This window comes from Orbicella franksi, chromosome 1 (assembly GCF_964199315.1).
Source record: "Orbicella franksi chromosome 1, jaOrbFran1.1, whole genome shotgun sequence".
NCBI classification, from domain to species: domain Eukaryota; kingdom Metazoa; phylum Cnidaria; class Anthozoa; order Scleractinia; family Merulinidae; genus Orbicella; species Orbicella franksi.
The window spans coordinates 31,357,120-31,372,687 of NC_138145.1; the positions used below are offsets into that span (position 1 = coordinate 31,357,120).

At 39.6% G+C, this 15,568-nt stretch overlaps 2 protein-coding genes across 3 annotated transcripts in view; one reads left to right on the forward strand and one right to left on the reverse strand.

Annotated features, from left to right (window-relative positions):
- Nucleotides 1-8,893, reverse strand: part of LOC145503064 (focadhesin-like) — a 35,917-nt gene extending 27,024 nt beyond the window's left edge. The window contains exons 1-6 of one of the 2 annotated variants that reach the window (XM_081482490.1): nt 8,740-8,893; nt 7,742-7,861; nt 7,206-7,360; nt 6,533-6,634; nt 2,539-2,646; nt 1,572-1,720 (exon numbers count right to left, since the gene is read on the reverse strand). In XM_081482490.1, the coding sequence (XP_081338616.1) occupies nt 1,572-1,720; nt 2,539-2,646; nt 6,533-6,634; nt 7,206-7,360; nt 7,742-7,861; nt 8,740-8,796 (691 nt within the window). In that variant the 5' untranslated portion in view covers nt 8,797-8,893. The remainder of the gene's footprint in view (nt 1-1,571; nt 1,721-2,538; nt 2,647-6,532; nt 6,635-7,205; nt 7,361-7,741; nt 7,862-8,739) is intronic. The other variant, XM_081482497.1, reaches the window with a different exon arrangement.
- On the forward strand, nt 8,894-14,839 carry LOC145503155 (pygopus homolog 1-like). The gene is made up of 3 exons (XM_081482622.1): nt 8,894-8,973; nt 9,513-9,712; nt 11,636-14,839. Exons 1-3 carry the CDS (start codon nt 8,937-8,939, stop codon nt 11,885-11,887), a joined length of 489 nt encoding a protein of 162 aa, XP_081338748.1. The 5' UTR covers nt 8,894-8,936; the 3' UTR covers nt 11,888-14,839.
- Nucleotides 14,840-15,568: the final 729 nt, after the last annotated feature.

The following is a 15,568-nucleotide window of genomic DNA, read 5'->3' on the forward strand; positions in this document are numbered from 1 at the left end:
CAACGCTTTTTCGTTTGACCAATCATAGTGATATTTGGCTTCTGTAACAACCTGAAGCTAAATATGAAATAGGGGTTAAATGGAGATCATGTGATCAACGGGTCACGTCACAATGACATCAGTCAATTCCATGGAGCAGTTCTGGTGAGACACATAAGATATGCGGGCTTTTTGAAATTAATCACCATCTTTTTTAACGCAATTCTCACCAGAACACAACAAGTACATGTTGTTCTTTGTTCCCTTTTCAAAAACCAATGAGCGGCACAAATTTGCACTGTTTTACCATCATGTTACAACGTTGCGTGACGGTTTTTTAACGGATTACCATTGAAAAGGACGTCACAATGAAGTCACAGCTTGGTCTGTGAATCATTTTGATGACAGAATTCAACTAAGCACACAAAATAACATAATAGTACATAGACTTTCACTGATTGTAACATAAATTGCACGGTTTACAATGGTTTACAACTGCTTTATAGAGAAAAGGTAACAGAAGATTTCTTTTATATCCAGAGGTTTACCATTTGTAAATCATTCGAAATTCATGACAAACAAGTTATATGTACAGCAAAAGGTGTATTCTTATTCAGCTTTGTATACTGATTTTAACTCCCTAAACAATTTTTTTCTAACGATATCTGTGACGTCACAATTACGTCATAACTGCTTGTAACTCATTTGTAAACTGTTCGAAAACCGATGTAAACCGTGCCTTCTGGTCCTAAAAGGTGTGTCTGGAATGAAAACAGGCCATAGAAACACCCTTTGAACGATCTTAAAGTACTTTTTACCTACCAACATTGTTTTAGAGGAGAAAATGGGCCTTTCATGAGATATTTTGAGCAGAGATATATTTTATTGTTTGTTTCATGAGGTAGAAACGCTAAAAACCTCAATTTTGAGGAAAAACGAAATCAGCAAATCAAGTTAGGGAATTAAGCCATAACCAGATATTAGCAGTCATTTTATTGAGCAAGTGACAGATAGTACGTGTGCCACATTTGGTTCGAATTTGTAAATTTCAGTGTAAGTTATGGACATTTAAAGCATATGAAAACTCAGACAATCATGGACAAATTGTGTTGGAAAATGCCAAAATCATGAAATCATAATCGTAATACCTACAGAATGAGCGTCAACAATCCCACTCCCCCATTCAATGTTGGAAAATGGTATAATGCAAACTTGTGTTAGATGACAGTGTTTTGTCAACATTGCTCAGGGGTGGGGAGGGGCAAAATGTTTTCCAGCCCTTGTGACCAAGGTTGTAGTTTCAAGCTACCCTGCCATTTTAAACCACTCTCAAAAGTAGATTTGTCCAGCTGTTTTGAGTTCCTTCTCCTCCTTCCCCACCCCCATACCCTACACATTTGTCGATATTCTAGTCAGTATTATAGGTACATGTACCTAGAATGGGACTCCTGGCTGGATGTTTCGATTTGCAGGCTATGGGAGTGGGATTAAATCTAGGCCTGTCAGACAGACAGTTCTAATTAATTATATATCAATTTATTAATCATAATGACAGTCAGGTTTCTCTTACAGTGTGAATAACAGAGGCATACCTGGACATTTCAATAGACTGCTTGCTGTCTGTAGAAGACTGGTAAGCAGTTGCTGTCTGACAAGTTGATTAACTGTGACTTTTGGATCCTGAAGTACAAACTTGAAAAATGGTTCTAACATCTGTATAATAGCTTGAGGCTTGAGAGAACTGTGAAAAAAAACTTACAGGTATGCCAAACTATAGGTATAGATCAGAGTCTGAGTTGAGAATCAGGCAAGTGTTTGTAAATAATCAAAAGAAGCCAAATAAATTCAGCTTGAATTTTCTCAGTCAGATGTCTTCACAATTTCTTTAAATCTCCTAAGTAGCCATTAGTCAAGAGCTGCATGTACACTGTGTGCATCTATTTACATTTTCATTCCTTTGTTGTTTGGGATTGAACACAGGTCTTTGTGCTTTGAATTCCGTGATATATTGACTACATCCTGAACACAGATACAGTATATTGTTTATGGACACTTGCGTCCAAATCTTCTCATGTAGAGATCTTCTTGAAACTTTTGCTGTAATAATAGAATGACCAACGCATGTCAGAAATGCCAAAAAGGGGGCCATGATACTTGTCTGGGAGTTAGGTAAAGTATTTTGACAACCATACTGTTTCTAATAGCTTTGGTCATGTAACGAAAATCTGCTCTCTTGCTTTCAGCCAAAAATTTAATAAGTAGAATGGAGGCCTCCAGATAAGGTTTTTTTCACCATGCTCAATTTTTAGAAAACAATCACATTTCTCTGACAAGTTTAACTTGAAGGAAATATCTTAATGGTGTGTACATCTATATGCTCATGTGCACACTAATGGATGCGAGAAATTATATGTAGCAAGGAATTAACCAATGCAATTCAGTTGAATCAAGTTAGGGAGTAAACTGCAGGCAAAGTTAATGCAACCAGTACCAAGCCTTTGACTTGCTTGTATTTCTTCCTAAACACACAACCTTGATACATGATGTGGTGCTTTGTACCTCTTGATGTTGATACTGTTCAAAAGCAGTAGTTTCATTTGTTGAATAAGAATTGTTGCTTGTTCAGGAGAGCTTGTTAACACTGTAATGAATGGGTGTGGAGGAGACCTGGGAAAAGAAAATTCAAGAACAAAATTTGGTCATACAGTATAGCTAAAACGTGATGAAGAGCAAAGCTGTTATCAAAATTCGTCATTCGCCCTTTTAAATTGCAACCATACAGATCTGTTCATTCATCTTCAGTTGCTGACAATATAACTACCTTATACTTACAGTGTATAGAGAAATGTAAGCTAATTTCTAGATAATTACTTTTATTAATATTTAATATTGTTTCTGGACCAATAGATTTTGCACTGTTCCTTTATGAACCACATGCCTAATTCAGTGGAATAAACCCTACCCAGGAAATGATTCTCACCTTGTGATAACTTGAGAAGGCAGCTTTCTGAATTATGGTTGCATCATTACAATTATACTTCAAAACATTCGACTCCATGTAACAATGCAATGCCAACTTTATTTCGCTCCAATAACAGCGATTTACAGAGTTTAACCAGAAAAAACACGAAAAACAAGTTCAATGGCCTCGTGGTCCCATAAGTCCTTGCGGTCACACACCACAGCGCCTTTTTGTTTCACTCCGCCATTTTGGAAGAACATGTTTCTCGATGATGACTAATAATTCAGAGAAAACGGGTGAAAATACCAGCGATTTACTGCCCCAGGGATCTTCACAGCCTTGTATGGACCTCGGGGATGAAGGTAAGCGGTTCGGCCAGGCGCTTTTAGCTGACCGAGGTTTTATCCAAGCGATTTCCTCAGCAATCATTTCTGGTTTGTCAGGGGGCGCAGGAAAGCCTCATGGCTCCACAACCTGTCCTGAACTACCTGGGACTAAACGTTCCACCGGTGAGCTTGATGGCCCTAGAGATTTGGTGGGAAAGTCTGTTGACTCCACCAGTGTTAGCCAGATGGCTAAACATTTTAGACATGATTTTCCCTTTCACTGGGAAATCGTGCCTATAAACATTGATGACACTACCGAAGAGTCAGCATTTCAGGGAGAATATTCTGACAGTATGGAAGCCAGTGCAGCCAGATGGCAGGCTTCAGAAGAGTTCTCGACCTTTCTGGGCGCAACTAGGAAGCCATTATCGAAATTTGACAGACGTCAGATTGTTAAAGATAACCCTAGGCCCAACGTGGATGCAGCGTTCACTCCACGCTTGGATTCTTACCTGCCCGGTCCCATGGGCGGTTTAACCGGCCCTGACGCCGAGTTGAGAAAGATTCAGGATAAGGTGCTCGACATTATGGGCCCTCTTGGCACTGCCCATGAACACTTACTAGACAAGCTTGATCCTCCATCTTCTACTATCCAGTTCTCAAGAGAGGAAGGGACTGGCCTCATGGCAATAATCCAAAGGTCAATTCAGTTGGCTGGTCATGCTTCAGCCACAATCTCACAAAAACATAGAGTGGCAGTCCTAACTAAAGTAAACAAGGCTTATGCATCCCTTGGTAAGGAGGATTTCCCAGATGCTGGCAAGGATCTATTTGGCAAGGGTTTCGAGTCACACCTTAAGGAAGGTACAGAAACAGCAAAAGCAATAAATGAAGCTAAGAAAGTGGGGCAAAGTGGGGGTCAAACTGGACTTAAAAGACGCTTACTTTACTGTCCTGGTCTGGAAAGGGCATCAAAAATTCTTAAGGTTCATCTGGAAGGAAACTCTATGGGAATTTGCATGCCTTCCATTTGGGCTGGCCAGTGCACCCCAGACATTCACCAAAATCAGGAAACTTGTGCAGAGAATAGAATTCCTGGGTCTGTCTGTGGACTCAGTAACCCTGTGTCTTGCCCTCCCTCGAGACAAAGTCAGGAGTATTTGCAGGGAGTGCGAAGGCCTGATTGCCAATCCAGTTGCAACAGTGCGGCAATTAGCCTATCTCTTGGGTCGGTTGAGCTCCTCCATTCAAGCAGTGTTCCCTGCCCCACTCTATTACCGCTACTTGCAGCAGGCAAAGATCCAAGCACTCCGCTCAGGAGGCCATTACGAGTTTCAGGTCTTTCTGAACCAGGAGGCGATAGAGGAATTGCAATGGTGGACAGAGAACCTTATGGCTTGGAATGGGAGGGCCCTTGCCCACCGAGACCCCAGCATGATAATAGAGAGTGACACCTCAATGGAGGGCTGAGGTGCCCATTGCAATGGGGTGAGTACAGGTGGCCTATGGAGTCAATCCGAACAGTTTCTCCACATAAAGTGTCTGGAACTTCTAGCAGGCTTTGTGATCAAATGCTTCACAAAGGACAAAACAAACATTCACATTCAGCTCCTGATGGACAATGTGACTGCACTTACATTCATCAACAGACTGGGGGGAACCAAATCCCGTGCCCTGGCCTCTCTGTCTCGCGGTCTCTGGCAGTGGTGTCTTCAGAGACAGATAAGAGTGTCTGCCACCCACATCCCAGGGATCCTGAATATGAACGCAGACAGGGAATCCAGGCATCACCTGGACTCCTCCAATTGGAAGCTTTGCCCAGTAGTGTTCCAGACCCTTCAGAACCTTTAGGGCCCGTCTGGAACTTGACCTGTTTGCGTCCCCGTTGACAAACCAGCTACCTCGCTTTGTGAGCTGGAAACCAGACCCCCAGGCTGAAGCAGTGGACGCCTTCTCCCGTCAGTGGAACATAGTCAAGGGTTATGCCTTTCCCCCCTTCTGTCTCCTGGGCAGGTGCCTCAGTCAAGTGCTGAGACAGCAAGTCCCATGCCTTGTACTGGTAGCACCAGTATGGAAATCTCAACCTTGGTATTCCCTCTTGCTGGATTGTCTGGTGGACTTTCCAGTCCTTATTCCCCAGTCTCCCAATCTATTAACCTGGGAGGGAGTGTCCCACCCTCTGACCCACCTCCAGCTGGGAGGATGGCTTATCTCAGGCAACAGTATGAGGAGGGAGGCTTTTCATGCCAAGCTAGAGAGCTCCTCTCAGCGGCTTGGAGGAAAAACACCTCCGACCAGTATGCTTCTGCATGGAGAAAGTGGACCGGCTGGTGCTCTCCGAGGAAAATTAATCCCGTTTCAGCATCTCTAAATGACATTATTAATTTTCTTGCAAGCGAGTTTTTGCAGGGGAAACAGTACCGAACACTTGATGTTTACAGATCTGTTATTTTAATGACCCACCCTATAATTGACTCTGTATGGGTAGGAGAGCACCCCATGGTTTGCCAGTTGTTGAAAGGAATCTTTAATTCAAGACCTCCCCAGCCCAGATACTCCTTCACCTGGGATGTGTCCGTGGTTGTTGAGTATATCAGAGGTCTCGGGTTGAATACATCCTTATCTTTGAAGTTGTTGACTCAAAAGCTTGTAATGCTTTTGGCTGTGACTTCTGCGGAAAGAAGCTCTGAACTGGCGGCCCATGACCTCCGTTTCAGACGTTTTTACCCTGAGGGTGTAGTGTTCAACCTTCCATGCCTGACTAACTCTATTTGAACTGGGATTATACAAGGGACCGTAGGTCCTGAAGTATAAGATAGATTATACAATAAGCATGAGACGGAATGTAACAATGCAATCCCACCCACATCTATAGCCCTGATGTGTAACGTTTCTTTGTTTTAGTTTGTCTCTTTTCTTGTTTCTTCTGTTCCTTTCCAGGTTGGCTTGCTCAACAAAAAGGCGCAGTGGTGTGTGACCACAAGGACTTATGGGACCACGAGGCCGTTGAACTTGTTTTTCTTGTTTTTTCTGGTTAAACTCTGTAAATCGCTGTTATTGGAGTGAAATAAAGTTGGCATTGCATTGTTACATTCCGTCTCATGTTTCTCGTATAATCTATCTTATATATCTTCAGGACCTACAGTCCCTTGTATAATCTGGGATTGCACACTAAGTTTATATAACCATGAATTAAACTTAAGAAAAACTTAATTGAACTTGTTATAACCTTTTTAACTTCTGAAAATCAAATAATCTGACTTACCTCAAGGAAAAAGGGCATTTGTACTCTATGCCATTTTTGACACATTGGTAAATTTGAAAGGCCAGCAAAGAACTCAAGGCTTTGATTATGCCACTTAAATTCCTGTGTGATTTAAATTAAACAACGGGCATTTAATAAATTGAGGCTCACTTCAGCTACAACCACTTTTCTTGATCAGTTCAACTACAGTAGAATCCTGTCTGACAGCTACCCTGTTAATATGGCCATCTCATTATTACGGCCTCTTTATTCTGACCTGAATAAAAGCCTATTCAGTCATTTTCCTATTTAAAGAACCCCTCTAATAGTGCCACCCTGTTAATACCACCACATTTTTGTGGCCAGATTAACAGGGTTCCACTATACATGTCTAGCTGATTTAAGCCCTACTCTATAATTATTTCCTGTTTTTAAGCTGCTGTGTTTTTGGTATGTTTTTACCCCTCCCTTATCAATTTTTATGCCGGAATTGAGCCAGATACATGTCCCATCAGTAAATATTGTAACATCACCTTAATCTGCCCTCAGGTCAATAGGCAAGCATAATGTGATTATCACTGAAGGTTCAAGTACATCTATGTGGTACCCTCATATAAGTCAGTTCTCAAAGCCTAGATGTACCTTTCCCTCCATCTGTAAACTTCCACCCCGGCTAGACAAGTAACAGACCTACCTGACTGAAGGAACAGCATTCAATAATCCTTTCAGAATGTAATCAAGGTCAGCATGGCCATCAAAAACAAGTTGTACCAGGCACTGGCTACACAATCTGGCTGCCGATTCTGATGAATCTTCAATCATCTCCCACAATACCTTTAATTCAGGAATCTGATAAAAAACAGTTATGTAATGATGCCATTTTGAACACTTCTGGCTTATGGCTCATACAAAGTATAAATGGTATAAAGTACTCAGTGTTACTGTATAGATAAGCTTGACAAAATCATCATTGTCCATCCTCTGAGTGCCAGGTATTGCATGCTTAGGGCTGACATGACCAGACAAATGCAGACTACAGACTGAAGTTTTAGGTATATACTCATTGTGTCTAGACTGCCTTACTGTAGCTTATGGATGCATTACCCACTGAATGTCAGTTAACCAACAAGGAATATGCCAAAGTCACCCATGTAGACATGTAGAATAGTCCAGGGCTTAGCAAAACATAATTATAGAAATTTGTCCTTGAACTTGGTTCTTTTTCCTTACCTCTTCTCTTGTGGTGTATGTGTGTAAGCATGTACATGTACGTACCTCTACAGACTTCTCATTTAAGACAGATCCTGGTACCATCTTACCCAAGATACCATCATAAAGCTTCCATGCTGCCTGTTTTAGAAATTAATAATTAAAGACCTAATTAAAGGAAAAAAGTCAACCCAAGAGCCCTTCCCTGAGAAAAACTGAGCGTCTTTCAAGGTCTCTCCAAAGAAATGTCAGTGCACCCCGTGAAGACTATTGCTAACGTCCCACTTGCTGTAAAGCTGTAAAATTTCCTTACAGGGCAGTAATTTCTCTATTAATTCACCTCACTTTCTTCACCTTCCTTTCTTATGGACCTTCCCCTCCCTCTAACACCCCCTCTCCACCCCCCCCCCAAAAAAAAACAAAACCCGGCTTGCAAGGCATTAAAAAACCAATCACTGTAAAAAGAAGACTGTGGACTGTGCACAGACTGCAGACTATGGAACGGGGGTAAAATGTGGATTGAGAGTAAAATGCAGACTGCTGATCACAGGTAAAATGCACACTGCAGACTGTAGACTTTTTAACTGAATCGTGTTACGATTTCCATTATTATTACTTATTATTGAGAGCTAGCTGTAAACAGGCTAACTGGAGCATTATTTAGGCTACCCTGAATGACGTTCAGGCTACTCAGGCTATTAAACCGGAGTGAAGACTTTCACTGTGAATAATCTTGTTTATAGCCAGCACTCGATAATGGAAATAATAGTAGTCTGCAGTCTGCATTCTGCGTTTTATCCTCACGCTGCATTTTATCCCCGGTCTACAGTCTGCAGTCCGCTGGCTTCGTTTTACACGGACAGTAAGGTGGGTTTTCGAAGAAAGAGAGACCCGGTGTAAGCTATAACGTACTACTGTGCATGCAAAGCAACCATAAATGTGACATAAAATATTATTAAAAGATAAAACACTTAAGTTTTGTATAAGCCAACCAATTTTGTTGGCAAAAATATCAGTACCTGTGACTGGAGAAAGGAATTGGCAAATGACAACCGTTTTCGCTGCTCGTCCGCCATCTTGAAAAAGAACTCGAACCTGCGCTATTAGGTCAGTGGTATTTCACCAGTCAGTATCGTCTGTCATATCGCACAACACAGAATCTCGACAACAAAAAATCCGCCATATTTGTTTTGTTGGCGTCGTTTGGTACAAAGGAATGCCCAGGCAAAGAAAAGTTCCAGCAAGATTTAGAGGTAAGATAAATATTTGCGCTACATCATCATCGTAGTTTTTAAAAATACATGTTGGAAAATACTTTAGAAACTTCATGTTTGTCTCTCCTTATTGCGAGGTTAAACAAAATCGAAAGCTTTGTTTGGTCGATTATTGTTAGCTTTACAGAGCTTTGAAAAGTGCAGTATAAATCTTTCAACTGAGTACAACTCAAAAACCATGTCTGACACTGTTAAGCGAGAAAATTAAGCTTCGTGAAATTTAGTATGAAAGTTCCCTCGCAATTCAGACAATGTTACCCCGTGTGACTTCGGCTTAGTTTAATTAATTTGGGAATGATACATCTTATATTAAAAGCTCAAGTATTTTAACGTTTTATTATTTATTACATGACTGAGAAAATTGGTTTATTTTGATTGGCTGGAGCATGGAAATTTATCATTATTTTTAATTTGTCTTTTGTTTTATTAAGGTTTTTCCCTATTAGCTCTTTGTTAACTTTATTCAAAGCAGTTCATTGGCATTTCATTGTTCTATAATTGATGTTAACACTCTGTAGATGGTGCTAATCCTGATGAGATAGAAGCTGAAGGAGAAAGCAGTGGCTCAAACCCTGAGAGTCCACAGAAAAAACAGAGGAAGGAGAGTTCTGGCTCATCCGATCTTGCCAGCCCTGTAACTTCAGCTCAACACTTTGGAGTGCCTCCTGCCTTTACTACAGAATCCAATACACATTCACATTCACATCCTGTTGCTGAGGTATACGGATATACTTTCATTCATTTAGGAGTAAATAATTCATGCAAGGTATATGTACTTATGGTTTATCTTCTCTAGCTGTCTGCATGCATTGCTTGCCTAGATGATGTTATATAGTACTTTCAGTCTGACTCCTGAATTGAATGAACAAAACCTGTGGGTATCCACAAGAGATTATTGCAACTATGTCATGTGCAATATTCTAACAAATGTATGATAATCATTTTTTTTGGAGAGACTACCAACTTTCATGGTCTGTGTATAGTAGTGCCACTTTTTCTCCCTTTTTTTAAATGTGGTCCTTTACATTGAAGATTTTCTTCATTCTTCATCCAGTGGTGGAACAATTTCACTCCATCACTCCTTCACTCCTTCACTCCTTCACTCCTTCACTCCACTCCTTCACTCCTTCACTCCTTCACTCCTTCACTCCTTCACTCCTTCACTCCTTCACTCCTTCACTCCTTCACTCCTTCACTCCTTCACTCTTTCACTCCTTCACTTCCCTTTAGACATTTGGAAACCCCCGGGGGGAGACTCCCATATGAAAATGCAAGGGATGCTCGTTGGAAAATATGAATTTAACTCCTAAGGGAGACTAATGTGGACCTTGTTTGAGCTTCATTAGACCCCTAAAAGATATCACTTAAAACAGAAGAGGTTTGATCACTAGCCACTGTTCAAGAAAGGATCCCGTGTGCACTTGTAGACCCGACTCAGGAACTTGAGAGATCAGCAGAAATCAAGCCTGAAAACAGAAATTAAATTTATTCTTATTTCCTAGAGTGCACCCTAAAGGATACTTTGACAGCTAAAAATGGCGACGTTTCGTCATCAACACTCTAAGTGAGACCAGAATCCTTGATTTGTACCCAAGAAAACGAGCATCCCTGACCTTTTCATACAGGAGCCCCCCCCCCCCCTCCCCCAGGTTTCAAACATCAGCTGTCTAAGGTCGTTTTACAGTAGCTTGCAGTGTGTCAAGTTAGTTATTTTCAAGAGGTAGAAGGTATAACAAGTTTTTCATTGTGAGGAAAATACTTATGGTTCTTCCTTAGCGATTCGATTCAGGGACAGTCTTTGTGGTTTTTCCTTCACAAGCCTACGTGATATTGTGAGTTCAAAAGCAATTGATATACATGTAAACGAACGATTAATGGCTCCAGACAATGTTTTTAACACAAGAAACGGAAAGACAAGCGCTACCTTTCAGTAAATGGTTTCTTGACAGAAAAAGAAAAAAACAAGGAAGAAGAAAAGGAAAAATAATCAGCAGTCACCACTAGGATTCGAACTCCCAATGTCTCGCATGGCAAGCCAGCGCTTATCACACTGCGCTAACTGTACATCAGTTACCGTAATGCTGAAATGTTAATTTTTTATGTAGTACGTACTGGAGCCTCAAGTGTTTCACTCAGTCTATACATCACTTTTGACCAAACAAAATGATCTTGCCGTTTTTGACTACAACACAAGGAAGACATGTACAGATGCATGTAATGTAAAACGTGTAGGCAGGCCTGAGTAACAAACAGTTTCTTAACTTTGAACTTTTTTCATTTTTCAAATATCACACTGTAAAGCCTTTTTCCATTCAGGGGTGTGTCGTCAGTAACAACACACCCCTGAATGGAAAAAGGCTTTATGGGCTTGTTCGAAAGCTAGACTGCCCTCACATGACAGGTAGTTCCTTAATGAGCAATGCCTCATAACACCTTTTCATAATTTATTTTCCAAGTTCAGTGGCTCACAGCCACTTTGATTTATCTCTCAACACAATATGCTACTTGAGCCAGGGATTTAGTAGATTACCATGCATAACTTTTGAGCATAAATCAAGCATTGCATTGTATGTTATATTTAATCCTAGCTGGCACTTCTGCTTATCCTAGATAGCATTTTGATATGATTTTGTTTCCTCAGGGCACTGTAGAAATGAACAGATCTAGCCTTGAAATTGATCCAGTGTATCCATGTGGCATCTGCAAGAGAGAAGTGAATGATAACGATGACGCTATATTCTGTGAAACAGGATGTGCCCAGTGGTATCATCGTGTGTGTACAGGCCTCACTGAACTAGCTTATGACTTACTCACTGCTGAGGAGAATGCAGAGTGGGTTTGCGACAATTGTATTGCGACTAAAAGTGTCCCATTAGTCAAGTTGAAGAGTTGACTTTTATTCTTAATAACCAAGCTAACTGAATCTGTTTAGAAACAATCCATTAGTAAACATGTAGTTCTAAGGCTTCATGTGCATGTGCTGTGTACATCACTCAGATACTTTATTTCTCATACAATTGATGTTTGTTTTCCTGCATAAACCCCATTGACACCCAAAAAGCTAGGTCAAGTTAAAACTTTAAAAAATGTTAATTTAAACAGAGTTGAAATGAGCTTTACTTATAGTTTTACCTTTAATTACTGCATAATTAAATGAATGGAACAGTCTGCATGTTTTCTTTATGGGGCTTCTTTTTAAAGACTTTTTAAAGACACATTTGAAAGAATTACAACTTCAGTTCAGAAATGGCAAGGTATGTGAAAACATTGGGTATCATGTTTCAAACTTTAGTTCAAAATAGAGTTACATCTCTACCATCAATATCTAAAACAATGATTGATCAATAAAGTCATGGCAATATTATAACATAGTATAAGTAAAATGACTGAAATGAAAAAGCACAATGACTTAATTGATGTACTTCGAAATATTTAACAATTATTCTTTGAAATCGAGGTGAGTAGTGGCAGAATATTTACTGAGCCACGAAGTAGCGAGGTGAGTATTCTGCCGCTATTCACTGAGATTGTTTTAATAATTGTTTTAGCATATACATACAAAGTGATCTGAAAAACAGACCAGAAGGAAACCATTATGATTTAATTGATCTCTCAATTCATGTATGGAAAATGTGCAAATGGCACAAAGCATACACAAAACTATTTGCAAAATTATCTTCAAACATGACAAATCTAGTTAACCTTCAATAAAATCCTCATAGCAATCTAGCAAAATGGTCTTTTAACACCGTTCAAACCAGCAATCTAAATTGAAAGTCTGTTTAGAAAACACTTAATTCACTGCTCACTCAAAGTTTTCAATTTAACTCGAAATGAAAATTGAAAGAGCAGTTGGTGAAGGATCAACCTGAAATTATACATTTTGTGCCAGACTGTGGTGAAAACTGTACAATGTATTTTTTTGCACAAAGACATTCTCCTAAATACTTGTGGAGGTGCTTTGTTGAATAGCACTTTAAGTTTCTGCCAATGAACCCTGAAGTATTTATTTCTGCCAATGCTGGGTGAAGAGTGACTTAGCGGTCAGGTTTACTTAGATTGATTGAATCTCTGATTGCCAAGAACATGTCCTGAAACTGCTCGAAAGTCGGATATCCATAATTTTTTCTACTATTTGAAAACTTTCAGGCCAAATTTCATAGCCTTCTTTGTATTTTCTGCTATCGTATGGCTGTGTCTCACAAGGACTGGGAACTACTGAATTCATGAATTTGATTGGCTGAAATCGATATTGACCACGGTCTAGATTTTCCCATCTAGACTGGCATCTAGACCGGTTTCATTTTGTGTTGAAAAAGTAGCAAACTAAAATACAAAACTGTTCACCATTTTCTTTTATTTTCTTCTCAATCATTTATGGAAGTGCCAAAAAGCCTGATGACAAAAAAAAGTAAAGAGGACGAGAAAATTTTGGCAGGTTTAAGTTAAGCTCATCGCTGTTTGCAAGCAAAATGTTAGCAAACCAGTTACATTAAACGAATTAAAGTTTTCTTTGCCATATAATAAACATCTTATTAACCAAGCTAAGTCGGTCTGTATGGGAGAATCTTGACCTTGGTCATGAGTACAGACCTCACTGCGTTCAGTCTGTACTCACGACCTCAGTCAAGATTCTCCCATACAGACCTCCTGCTCAGTTAATAAGAGCTAAGTACAGCATCTTCTTGTATGCTTAGGATTTTCAACCACTTTGTTTTTGTTTGGATCGCACTTTATTCATCTGGTAGGGAGTGAATAATGCTTATTAGCCAGAGATAGCGAACCAGTCAGATTGCTTGAAAAAACCAAGGTCACTGAGTGTGTATATACTGATACATTTTGTTTACTATTTCTTGTAGTTGTTTCTTTCTTAATCATCCTAGGTGAATCCTCATTGAAGAACTCAGTAATATATATTTCACATTATCATTTTAAAATTCATGTTAATAATAATAGTTCCATGTTATTTCCTGCTTTTTGTTTAAAATCATAACTTAATGTGAAAATTTGCTATCAAAGGTATTGCTTGATAAGAAGGGTGTTTACCAGCAACTTAGCAAAATAGCAGCCATTGGAGAGCAGATGTACTGTAAACATCTGGTGACTAGCCATCCCACATTTCAATTTTGTTTACATGTAGGAGCCCTTCCTGATATCAGCCCATGTATTTATACAGCTGCATAAAATGAATACCTTGTTAAAGGTCTGATTGCAGTGATCAGGCTTGTTTTAGGAAGTTTAAGGTATTTTTAACTTTGGGAAAGTTTCTTAGGATTTTGTACACTAAGTAAAGAGGCATATTTGTAGCACCTGCATTGTGCCTGATGCACGTTAATGATATGTGATGAGCAACTGTGCAATGAAGCCTTAATGTCTCTATAATATTTTGCTTCTATAACATTATTAGTCATTGTATATACAGGGTCTTGATTCCACGCAAATACCCTTCATCTAGATATGCTACTTTAATACTTTAAATTGTTAGTTTCTCAGGGAGCATTTTGTTTTAGTTTCACAATATTTTCATCCTTGTTGTCTCTTACATATTTTCGTTGTGTAGTTACACTTTCGTTTTGTCAAAACATGATTTAAGTACATTTAATTGAATCACCCAGGGAAATTAAAAGTGCTTCATTGATCTGTAACTCACGGCTAACGTGACGTATCGTGACGTCAGAATCGGGAAAGTGTTGGTATAATCTTAGCAGAGTTTGAACCCAATTAGTGTTGTACTAGTATTTTTCTTACGTTACTTTACAGACTCCGTTATCACATCGTACGTTATTCATACTTTCTATATACATTACGTTAGACGAAGTAATAAAAATATAGCTGTGCCATCATATATGTGCTGCATTGTTATTTAAAGGTAATTCTTTTGCATTGCACGGCATGCTGAAATTGGCCCGTTGGCACGAAAAGTTTTGTTCCACACATTAGAGCAAACTGTGCAAGCAGGCAGTCATGGCTAACATCAGGCATTATGTCTTACCTTGATATAGCATATTTAATCTAAAAGAGGATGACATAGTTTTGCAGATTCAGACGTGAACTTCCCCCCGAGAGAGTAATTTACAAAGTTCTATACGGGAAGGCTCCACCCCGAAGTCCAACCCCTTACGCTTTTGTATACCAATTTGACAGCCGAGGTAGCCTTTCGTATTCCTTTAATTGAAAAAAAGGTACCCATATCACATACTTTCATAGCTGGCCTGTATTATGAATAACTCGCCAAAAAAGGAACACTTATCATTTTCGTGTAGTGCCTAGTAAATGCAATGATACAGCCACAAGGTGCGTCTGTTTGAAAGATTTCAGTGAAAAGCCCTTTCAAATAACTAAATGACCGATTTCCCTACCTTTTCATACACCTCGACTTCTGAAATCCCTACCCTTTTATATACCCGAAGCCTGAAACAGGTACTCCTTTCGCGCAGAGCCTCCCTGTATGAGCCATTATACACTATCATTGATGAGAAACTGTCCAAAACAGGTTTGCCTTCTGTAACGAGTTTCCCGGGGTTTTACCCGTGATGCACATTGTCGAAATCCGTGAGTTTGTGAAAGCAAGACG

What these genes read in the sequence shown, in the direction of transcription:
- LOC145503155 (XM_081482622.1), top strand. Translation starts at nt 8,937, where the DNA reads ATGCCCAGGCAAAGAAAAGTTCCAGCAAGATTTAGAG. An exon ending in AGTTCCAGCAAGATTTAGAG is followed by an intron (nt 8,974 to 9,512) that starts GTAAGATAAATA and finishes AACACTCTGTAG; the next exon opens with ATGGTGCTAATCCTGATGAG. An exon ending in ATTCACATCCTGTTGCTGAG is followed by an intron (nt 9,713 to 11,635) that starts GTATACGGATAT and finishes TTGTTTCCTCAG; the next exon opens with GGCACTGTAGAAATGAACAG.